Source organism: Pelecanus crispus, chromosome 3, assembly GCF_030463565.1.
Source record: "Pelecanus crispus isolate bPelCri1 chromosome 3, bPelCri1.pri, whole genome shotgun sequence".
NCBI lineage: Eukaryota > Metazoa > Chordata > Aves > Pelecaniformes > Pelecanidae > Pelecanus > Pelecanus crispus.
This window is the reverse complement of record NC_134645.1, coordinates 81893020-81905364: the sequence shown is the minus strand read 5'-3', so window position 1 is coordinate 81905364 and position 12345 is coordinate 81893020. Positions and strand designations below refer to the sequence as shown.

At 37.0% G+C, this 12345-nt stretch overlaps 1 protein-coding gene across 3 annotated transcripts in view; it reads right to left on the bottom strand.

Annotated features, from left to right (window-relative positions):
* The window catches only part of ATG5 (autophagy related 5), an 83572-nt gene that overhangs the window by 52928 nt on the left and 18299 nt on the right, over positions 1-12345 (bottom strand). For all 3 annotated transcript variants that reach the window (XM_075707102.1, XM_009493426.2, XM_075707103.1), the window contains one exon: positions 10643-10805. In XM_075707102.1, coding sequence (XP_075563217.1) covers positions 10643-10805 — 163 coding nt within the window. The remainder of the gene's footprint in view (positions 1-10642; positions 10806-12345) is intronic.

Genomic DNA, 12345 nt, shown 5'->3' with positions numbered 1-12345 from the left:
GTATTTTATGTCAAAGATCAGAAAGTTAATAACAAAATAATGGGGGAGAGATCCAGCTGGAAAAAAAAAAATCTATCAGCCAAATCACTTATATTTCTAAATACTCATTTATTAGAAACACAGTCACTGCAAGCCCAAACACCAGACATTCTTAGCCTTAAGTACTACAGAGATGCACAGAATCTAAAGACAGCTTTGTAAATACATATTTACATATACAGAAATAGTAAGAGTTGGCAAAATTACAAGGACTTGATGTCATCCATAACAATAATCTCAGCACACAAATTAAGCAACAAATTAAACCCCAAACATAAATTAACAAATAGAGCATGCCACATTATGTATTTAACATTCAGAAATCTATCACTGAAATTGTTCATGCTTTTAAAGCGTCCTTTAATACAGTTTAAAATAAGACTGTTACAGGGAAACGCTTGGAGAATTGTCATTTCCTCCATTAAGCAAGACTGGAGATCCTTTAGCAATCACTGAAATGAATCTAAATTTATAACTGTTACATTAAAAAGTTGTTAGTAACTCCAGTCATAGCTTGTTCTTAATAGACAGTAACTGCTGAACCTTTTAATATTACAGTTTTAACTAAGGTTTAGTCCAGGCTGAAATTTTCAAGGCTGGGCCTCTTTCTCAGGGTGAGACCCGGGGGCAGTGTTTTTCAGACAACCAGAAAAATTAAGTTTCATTCGTGCTAGCGTCTTACAGTCATTCTCTGAAACTCAAGTGCTGTCACGCTTCAAACAACTTGAAATTTTGCATGGATCTTGATGTTAGATGTGTCTCTTCCACCCACCTGACTCTACGAAAATGGTAACCAGGATGGATCACCGAGAGGGTAAAGGGCACTGCTCGAGTGGTTGCAATCAACATATGCATTTCAATGCAGCATAGCTTTAAATCAGCATACACAAACAATATGACAAATTATTACAGAATGAGAAATTGTAGCTACAAGTAACTTGCAATAAGACACAGTGGTCACAGAATATGGCCAGTTAAAATGGAGTTCCCACTGTAGAACAGTGGGCAAAAATTAAAACCACCGCCCTAATCTTTCAACTTAAAAGAAATATCTTAGTAATAAGGAAATAATTTGTTTCTGTATTTGACACTGATGCAACTACTATCAGAGTATGACAGAATTGGATATATTTCAAGAAGACTATGGACAGGGTTTAAATAACCGACAGAACTAGTGCAAAAACAAGGGAAAGTGTTTAAATTCAAAAACAAAATGGTAATTCATGGCTTTTATCTTCCAGTATCTTTTTAGAAAGTCAAAAAGGCGAACAAACAGGTATAGCCTTCAGGGTAGCATATACGCATGATTCTTTTGTCTGGACTATTAATGGTTTCTTCTTAAAGCCATCTAGTTGTACAAATTAAAAAAAAAAGATTTGAATTGAATTGCATTTCTAGCTCTATGCAAGCAATACCAACTTGCAGCTTGCATAAAAATGTGTCCAATCCATGAGTTTAAAAAACACACCACTTTTGTCTATTCTCAGTGGTTCACCACTGCCTAATAACCATATGAACCACAGAAATGATGCACAGCTAGAAGTACTTGGGGGGCAGAACCAACCATAGCATTAACTAAGAGACCAAACACTCTCCAACTGCTGTTATCAGAACCATAGAAAAACTTTACATTGGAAGTGCCTTCGGAGGGCAAGCTTTGGAATAAAAGCTCCTGCCCAAATAAAAGAGCTGTCTACATAAAGTTAAATGTGTTTGCTCAAGGCCTTGCCCAATCACGTTTTGACCGTCTCCGCAGGTTTCCACTCAACCACTTTCACAGCCCCCCGCCCTAATATCCCATCAGGCTTCTTCCTGCCACATCTTGTAACCCTTTTCTTTTGGAATTGCCCAACTCCACTGCCAACAGAGGCATGTCTGAGAGGAGCCTGACTCCATCTGCTCTACAAGCCTTCCTTTTAGGTAGTGGAAAGCAGCTATTAGACCCATCTTCAGCCTCCTCATCTTCAGGCCAAACAAGGCAGTTCCCCCACTCTCTTTTAATACAGCACATGCTCCAGCCCCTAATCAACCTAGCAGCACTCTGCTGGACTCTCCTCTGTCTGCCCACATTTCTTTTGTCCTGGGGTCCCAAAGAGGACACAGCATTCCCAAGCACAGCTTTACAAGTGCTGAGCTGAGGGGAAAAACTACTCACCATCTGGCTCTACTCTGGGGGGCACAAGGGCTAAAGCAGCTCCCTGGTTAATCTTCATTTCTGCAACACCACACAACAGACTTTTCATTCAGCTTGTTGTTCACCATTACCCACCTCCACAAAGCTGCTTCCCAGTCAGTCCCTAGCCTGCCCCGATGTGTGGGGTTTTTCCTGTCCCTGGTGCAGGACTTTGCACTTGTGTCTGTGAGCTCCAGGAGGCTCCTGCTTGCCTACTGCTCCAGCTTGTCACGGTCCCTCTGAATAGCAGAGCTGCCCTCCAGTCTATCAGCTGCTCCCACCAACTTCTTTTAGTCATAAACCAACTCACTAAATCTGTCACATATGTATAATCAAACAAACTGTACTGTACAGAGAGCTACAGCTGCAAGTCAAGGATACAGAGTGTATTTTCTTAACATTAAAGCAAGTATATTTTCTTCTGACTTGTGCTCTAACAAGCATTGTGTTTAACTGCTACAGCCAGAAAGGAGTCTTCTCAAAATTCAGTATCAATTCTACTTCCACATTGTTTCCAAGAAGACTAAGAATCTACATACATACATAGTTCTGCTGACTGGTGAGCAATTTTAACCAGTTTTGTAAGAAGTTAAATTTTGGGCTGTATGCCTCAAGCATGAAGCAGCTTTGTTGATGAAAGACAACTATTTTAAACACTTGAAAACTAGTTGTACCATGTTATTCAGAAACAGTATTTACAGCTGGTTACTCTCATTTCTCAGCTATTTAAAGGCCTGTCTCTAAGTGACTTTAGGCCATCTAAACTCACTGTTCTTATACAATTGTACAATAAAATCACAGATAATTATGATTACCAAGGACTTCAGGAAGACTCCGATACATTTGACTCTCGCTGACTACTACAGTTCAGTGCCAGCCTTTTTGAGACCACAGTTTGAAATATTGGTATGGCATCATGAAAACATAAGATTTTTTTTTTTCTTTTCTATTTTACACATTGCCACCATCCGCAGTTAAAATATTCTTGCTATTAAATGCTTCGGTTACTTAGGTATTTTAACAGATCATGGTATATAATACAAATCCACAACTGAAGAGGGCACACAAATTTACTAATCTTTTCAGACTATCTTCACACATGAGTAACTATCGGATAATGGAGAGATAGAACCTTAGAACTGTTTTGACTTAATGTAAGTGACAGAAGCTAGCTACAGAAACATGTGGAAATATTCTTCAGGTCACAGATAGCAAAGTAACAACATTCAACATGAATGTACATACCTGAAGTAGTCATAATTTTGCCTTGTAATTACACAACAGTCATTACCTGAAATATTTCTACTGCATGATGTGCCCGTTAATCTTACATACCCTCCAAATTCGCATTCAGCTGGCATGTTACTATACAGTACCACAGGAAAGCAGCAGAGACGGTAAAATTTGAAAGTAAAAAACAAATAAGCTTTATTTAGCATGGACAGGTCAAGTAAGACATGGAATCACTGCAAAAGTAAACATCATGCTAACTAGCTCAAGTACTAATAATAGTCAAGTACAGTGGTATGGGCCTCAAGGTTGGCTACCTAGGTCTGTCACTCCCTTTTTAGTACTATTATCGTGTAAATGAATTGAATCAGTTCAACTCTGCTTGCCTATATGCCCTATAACAAGTTTCCAACAGCAGTGTTTACAACCAGAGAATAGTTAGAAGAAACTTCCTTATGTATAGTTAGCTGTGAATTTCAGTTTAAAAAAAAAATAATTCATAAGCTGTAAATTCTAGTTAAAAAAAATATTAATTCGTAAGCCACACTATAAATTGAGCTATGGATGCAACCCAAGAAAAAAGGGGGGACCCTCCCCTAACACCATACAGTTAGGTTTGAGATCAGTGTATTTAACACATTTATGCTGTAATTTATCCATTAGTTTTTAGAGCAAAGTAGTGTTCTGAAGATAGAGAAATATAAGCATATTGCTTAAGTTTTGCAGGTCATTTTGAAAACTGTATGACAAAGCAGCATTTCACTCTTCAGGTTATCTATCAGATCCAAAAAGGCCTTTCCCCCCTGTTTTTCTTTTAATATACAAAAGGAAGCCATACCTTACCAACATTCTTTTCACTTATTAAACGTACTCACGAAACAGAAGTTTCACTTTAAGTACACTGTTTCCTTAATGCCACCTCCCTTCATTTCTAGGTCATCAATTTATCTGGAAAAGGTTCAGGGGAAGAAAATAATCAAGACAGACTACTTTCTTTCCTTTATTCAAAGATGAAAATGCATGCAGTCGTACCAAATTTAAGCTTTCTGTGTAGCCTAAAAGCAGGTGATCTCAGTTGGTATTGTCACTTAAGCTAAAAAGAAAGCTCTGATGACTATTAAACAAAAATGTGTAATCCATTTTTGAAACACATAACCCACAGGTTGTGTAGGAATAGAGCAGCAGGGCTTGTTACAGACTTCCCTGAGTAAGTCAAAGGGAAAAGGACTCCTGACAATTTTATCCATCCTCCAGTTCTCTGCCCCAAGTCTAGAGAGCCGGGATATTTTAATACCTTCTTTGCCTCTGATCATGTTCTGTTTATATACATGAAAACAGAGCAGCATATCTCCGTAATAACTCTCTGACCTACTTTGCATTCCCTGTACTATGCTTTTTTTGAAATACAGCTTTTCTTAAAAGTTAAGGAACCTTTATATTAATGTATCTGTCAAATTCAGGAGTTTATTAGCAGAAAGTAACTTAGAAGCATTTCAAATTGCAAAGCAAAAAACCCTCAACAACTAAAGAAAGTTAATTTTAAAAGTGAAGTCCATTTTTTAGAGAGAGTTTACTCAAATTTAGTTAGACCTTACACATCTTTCAGGAAATGACATATTTTGAGGGGGAGGGGAGGAAGGAAAGCAGGAGGCAGTAAAAATTAAAGGTTCTGCATCACTTACACCTAGGTAAAATAGATTTAGAGAAATACAGTCAAAGATTCTCTAAATCTGAATCCAAGTCTACCAAATATCTGAAAAAACTACAGAAGACGGGAGCAGTGAAGGTAGAGAAACAGCTTATTTGTGATTCAGGTTGAAGATGAAAGGCACACCTACTTCAGTAATAAGTCTGGAAGGTGGCTGTATTTCTGAAGAAATGGTAACGTTCCAGGAGGAAGAGACAAAATGAGGACAAAACACAAAGGCCTTGAAACTGCAACAGGTATATAAATTCAAAATCTCCAACATATATGAATACATTATATGGTTGGCAGATTACCTGTGCCAAAGATGCAGAGATCTCCAAGCTTGCTCCCTCAGAGTTTAATCGTTTTTGTTAGACACGTGGACATCTAACAAGATGGTGAAAACATAAAGCATCTGTACCTATCTCTGTCTACCTGTTTCTAGACAACCTCCTCTCATGGTGAAGACTTCAGTATAAAGTACCATTGTGAATACTGGGTTACCTTTTGCTTTCCTCCCTTTCTGCCTTCGTGGAGTTCATGCCCTCCCTTTGAGACCCACCGATTCTCACCAGCCTCACATACACAGCAGCTCTGCTCTGCCCCCTCTTTGAGAGCAGAGCAGAGGAAGCCAAGGGGCGAATTCAGGCTGCCATCAATTCCCCACCTTCGCGCTGCAACAGAGGGCGGCTATGCAGGTAGGTATCAGGCCAGCACAGAAGAGCAACAAGGCAAAAGCCAGTTTTGGAGGGATGACAGTTTAGAATCATGATACTGCACCCACACGGGTGGAGCATTAGTTTAGTCATTTGTGCAGAAAGGGTAACAAGCCAGTAAACACTGCAGAACTAACACCGAAGTCAAGGTCACAATCCATTACCAGAAAGAAAACCACAACCAATCAAACCCCAAACAAAAACCACCACCACCAACAAAAAAAATCCCTGGGAAGGCCTGCTCTGATGCATCTGATTCATTCTGCAGGTCCAGCCTGTCTGAACCCAGCCCCAGCTCAGCACCGAAACAGCACTGGGCTGACTTTGTGCAGAGCTATTTGAATCTGTCTACACTGCACTCCCCGGTTCCACAATATCAGCAACTCCAATGTCTGGTGTATACCATGCTATCTTAACTCCAGAATAAGCAGGTATTAACACTAATTACAAAAGAACCTGATGCATTTTCAGAAATTTTTAACCACCAGCCCAGGAAGGTAATGAATTTTTTTTTTAAATCCTCTTTTAACCAATATACCAATTTTCAAAGCTCAAAAGAATTGTTTAGTCTTTCCTCACAGTTAACCAAATCTCTACCGATAGAGCATGGCAAGATATTACCATTTTGGTAGCAATACATAGAATCATAGAATCGTTTAGGTTGGAAAAGACCTTTAAGATCATCCAGCCCAACCATTTACCTACACTACCAAGTCCACACTAAACCAATTAAGGGCAGACTAGACTAAACCATGTCCCGAAGTGCCACATCTACCCGTTTTTTGAACACCTCCAAAGGAAGAGGGAAAGGAGGAAAAAAGATGGCTTTGTGATTTAAAAACTAATGGCTTGTTCATTCATTCTCCTGTTAAATTCCTGAAAATTTTTAAAGTACACATTGCCTAATTTAAGTTTCAAATAACCAGTTGAGATTAGAGATTTGTTCAGCTACCAAAGCATGCTCATCATGTTGCACTGAGGTAAAGAACAGCATTGCTCCCACCAGTTTTCTACAAAGAGGAGAAACATACATATCAAACCTGAGCGTGCCATGTGTACACAGCACAAAAGAGATGCTGATAATGTATGATACTATTTCTTTTTGGCAGTTCAAACATTTCTAAACAGGAATGTGATAACCCAGAAAAAACACAACTTCTGCCCCTCAAAAACCCAGGACTGGTTTAAGATACGATTTAGAAAGAAATGCAAGAAAACACAAGCCTGATTCTGTCAGTAAGACAAGACAGAGGTCACATGCACTAAAAGATAAAATATTGCATATTCTGAATGTTTGCAGGATTCTCCTCCTTTAATAAGAGCACTTCAATATGGCCACTTAACTTTTGGTAAGCCCTACAGGTGAATGAACATTACATTCTTTTTCCATAATATTTTCAGTAAAATGATGACTCCATTGTATTTTATAATATGTAAAGAAGCCTTAAAAACAGCCATGAGTTTTTACTGTTTATTTCCCCCACTCACATATCAGAAATACCAAGTCTAGTCTTCACCAGCTATAAAGGATGCTTGTGAAAGTTTCAGGGTACGGTTGCTTATGTCTCTCTACAACTGATGAAAAGCAGCTGTTTTGAATCTGAAACCCCTCCTTTATCAGAACCATTATATACTGAAGCTATAGATATTCATTCTTTGAACCATGCAAAAAATATAGCGCTCTCCCTAAAAACAGTTGAGATTTCATTTGATCCCGAGTCATCACTAGGCCCACAGAGTCTTAATGTTTCAAAGCTATAAGTATTTTTCCACACAAAAGGCAAGAAGAAAAAACACACCCACTTGAAAATCCTCTTTATCCATGATAAAAATGGCCATTAACGCTATTAAAGCAAGAACAGTAGTAACATTTTCCATCAATTCTGACCAAAGAATTTTAACAATTCTTACAAAGGAAGAGAGGTCAGTATAGCTATATAGCCTGCCTTTTATCACTTCCCTATCACAATCAGACATGCGTGACACTGGTCAAAATTAGGGCAACACAGATGTACCTGTCCCAAAGAAGCGTTCTAGCTAAGAAATACCTGGTTTATGGACAAAAACTGGCTAACTGAAGGCTGAAGAACAAGCAAAACCACAGCACAAGCAAGACAGAAAAGTATGTTTACCTTCCCGATTTGGTAGCAGATTAACACAAAACCAGAAACGGTGGGAGGAGGGACGTAAAGGTTGTTATGAATACCTACCAGCTGTTACCAGCACAAGGTTTTGCCACAAATTCACTATTACAGCTCTTCCCCTAAAACTGAAAAGTTTCTCATGCTACCTGTTCATGTACTTCCTTCTTAGCAGAAACATTTACACCAAATTACACTTGTAACTGGTAGTTACATGTCTCCAAACAAGCAAAACTGGATTTTTTCTTTTTCCAAATACGTAAGTTTAATACATATCCTGTAAGTATTGCTATCACTTGTTAAACAAGTAACACTTCCTATATTTAAGAACTGAAGAAAATTGTTTGAAGTTTCACAGAAAAAAAAAAAAAAAAAAGACTGCAGATGTAGCATTACTTACAAGGCAGTTATCACAAATGCTACTTTCTTTTCTTTTTTGTGGTCATTCATTCTGTTTCACAAAGAGGTTTAAAATTATTACATCTCAAACGAAAGCCTATAAAAACATACTGAAAGATACAACATGCTTAAAAAGAGTTTTCTTGGTTTCACAAGCTTTTCTTGTTTCTCTTTTATGAAGAGCTAAGAAATTAAAATTAGCATTTGAAAGTATCCAAAAGATTGTTTAAACTTCGCATTTAGGTGTCAGATTCCACAGGTGCGATTTCTCATTAAGTACAGTGAAACCTTCTTGAAATCAATCTTGCTAGGCAACCTCCAACCTCTGTTCTTAACATTATAAAGCAAAACAGTAAAATTCTGATTTCCCTACAACTGAAGATACTCTCAGACAAATAATCAACTAAAAGATAGAGCCTAAGGTGAGCATGGAAAGAACACACTGCATATCTGTTCTCTTACTTTACATATTGAGGTTATTGAGGTCCTATAACTTCTGGTTAAGAAAAGAACCTTAACTCATACCATTTCATTGTGTAGTCAACTCTTCTGCCATTATTATACTCATTATAACTCATTATACTCATAACTCATGTCAGAGGTCTTTTAGTTTTAATTTTAAAAAGCATTAATAAAAAGAGCACATAAAGTGCACTACTGGGAACACTTGAGCACCCGGACTAAGAGACAGGATTTCTTTTTGCAATAAAGCTAATAATTCTTCAAATAGAAAACAAAATCATGCTGGCACAGCGTTTTGCTTCTCGAACTAAACCGCTTGCAAGACAAGTACTATTAGAGCAGAATACTTTTTTCACAGAATTATTAAAATTGCAGTTTAAATTGACTTGTAACAATGTAAGCTTTAGGGAAACGTCTGGTTTTATACCGATTCTGGCTTCCAATGGACCAGAACTCTTTATTTACTGTTAATTCACAAAAGTTAATATATTATCAGTCAGTTTGCTGGCTAATATCTATACAAAACAGAATCTCTCAAGAAGTACTTTGAATTCAATCAGGAAAAGTGCAATTCCTTACCTGATAAATTTTGCAGGTACGTACTGCATCCCTCAAGATCTTACCACTCAAATGGCAAATTAATATAATGCCTCAATTTCTAACTCTCCCCCAGTTAAACAAAAAATAGAAATCGAAGTTTCTAATAAGCACTCAACCTTCAACATTATTACAGGAATACCTTTAATATGAAAGGCACTATCATTAAACAATAAAAAAAATTTAGAAAACCCACACACTCATTAAATACACACATTAAACCCAAAGTAATTTGGAACCTACTGTCTAAAGCAAACACATGCCTCAAGTCTTCTTGCATGCAAAGCTTCTCCTGTTTCATTTAATTCTCCTTATAAATATATGGGAAGATGTTAATTCTAAGCATTTAGTATTTTGTATCTCAACATAGAATAAACATCTTCATGCTTACAGCTTCTGTAAAATAAATTTACTAGTAATACAATGACAGCTTCAGGAGATGAGGAAAATGCATTGAAAGTGGCATTACCATCCATTCTAGACAGCAGTTTCTGAAATGCTTAGAAAGCTTTTCAACTTACAGGCCTCTAAGAACCATGATAAGAAAGAGGAGACACTAAAAACAAAAGAAGTTATATTTTGCACTGCGATATAGATTCATGCCATCTGTGCAAAGTAAGAACGCTAATTATTTTAGAACATCCTGTTCTGAATTATTCTGCTGACTTGAAAAAGTCAATACTTATCTATGCAGAAATCTTTGTGAAAGCCATGGTAATATCAGCAATAAAAAAAAATAAATTTGGCAGAGGGAAAAGTAAAATTATTAATCTACAGGTAACTTTTTTGAAAGTTTACCTGTATGGTTTTTTATGCAAAACTAGAGGAGACAACCCTTTTTACTCTACAGTCCAAGATAATTAATACTGAACAACACTTACCTCCCGGGTGTCTCCCAAATAAAAACCATCAGTTGCGCAAAAGTGCACTAGACAATATTTATCTATTTATTTTGTTTTGTTGCTAGTTTTGGTTTGTTAAAACAGAGTCATGATCCAACTGAGTTCTTCAAATAAGTCAAGCTACATTTGGATTATCACATAAATTGTGACTTTAAAAAAAATCTTGCCTGTGACATTAGACTAAAATTCTGCAGAACAATGACATTTTGTATCCTGTACCATGACTAAAATTTGAAGCAATTATTTATTAGCATGGCAGACCTGAATATAATTAATACTTGATGCATTATATTTACCATTCTGTAAGCCCATCCACAGTTGCTTATGATCCTTTTTTTGCATCTCATTGATGACTTGACTTTTGTGTTTTAAAGCATCTGCTTCTTTTATACAAGCCATAAAATGAGCTTCAATCACATCCTTAGAATGGCAATGTAAAAGATCCTTTTCTGGAAAATTCTACGAAGAGAAAAGATAGATCAACAGAAATACATGCATCACACACCTTAGAAGATGAAGAATAAATTGTAATTTTAATCACGTTTATATTTATACAAAAGAAGCACAGTGGAATCTTCTACTTATGGCAGAAGGTAACAACCATTCTCCCACTCTGCTGACAAGCAAGGTTTTTACAGTGAAAAACATTTCAGGAAAAATAAAAGTTGAACAATTTCCTGTAAAACCAGAAGTTACACTGAATCAACCAAACCTCAACTGGATAAATACATTTAAATACATCAGTGGAACATTTAGGCCCTTACATCCAAAATTCAGGAAATGAGTTTTAACATGTTCTCAAGCAAATGTTCAATTCTCTGGCAATGAACAGGAGAAAAAGGGGAGAAGTAAATGACAAGCACCCAAGTCCTATTGACTCTCAATGGCAGTTTAACACCTATTTCTGTACAGGCCTTTGAAAAATGTTTCCTCCAAGTATCATCATCCATGGATATGAACTATAGCATATATGCCACTTACAAACATTTTTCCTTAGATACTGGAAATCCTTGTCAGTTCCAACTTTACCTAATACATGCACCTATTGCTAGCCCATCTGACTATTTCATACTCCCTTTTTTTTTTGGTTAGAGTTGGTGTACTGTCTTCAACATTGCAGATGCACAGTTACCACTCCTCAGGTAACTTTTATTCCCTCTGTAAATTACAGCTACCTTCCTTAATTCATTTATTAAGGAATTACAGTAGTAAATCTCATTCATGTACAAAAAAAGATTTCTTTGGAAATTAACTAATCAGAAGTTCAGCATCGTACAGGTATACAGATAGAGTTGTTCTTCCTCTAATTTTTCTTTCATCAACACTTAGTATCACTTGCCATTTTACAATAATACAAGCATCCAGTATCACAAATTCATTGTCTTTAGTTTTCAAGGTTTAAAGACCCAGCATGTTTTATCCCCTCCTTATTAATCTTCTTTTCGCCGTTGCTTATGACCATACTGAACAGTGCAAACCCCCAGAGCCAAACCAGAGTGGCATCAGTAGTACTCCCCTTCATAACAGGAGCCTGCCATATATTTTTATACTTCACTTCTCATCTGTTATTCCACAAGAGGACCTTTCCTCTTAACCCATTACAAATTGTCTATTTAAAAAAGTTTGTGAGGGACTGTCAAAACCGTTTTGGAAATACAAGTACATATAATGGGATATTTTTTAAAGGCTTTTACAACATAGTTAACATGTCACAGTAGGAGCAATATAATGCTGGAAAAACCCATACCTTCCCTCCTCCACATAAAACCAGGAAAAATAGTGAAGACTGCTTCAAACTACAGGAACTCAAAATATCCAAGAACCACTAACAGTTGGCAATACGAAAGGGAGCTGGGGATTGCCTTACCTGAAGGAAATTCTGAGGACGAGAATGATAGTTCCCTCCTCATTGGGTTACTGAAAAAAGTTGGAAATTAAATAACGGAATTTCATATCATGATTCCTCCTTATGACAGTGAACCCAGACTCTGGAAACTGT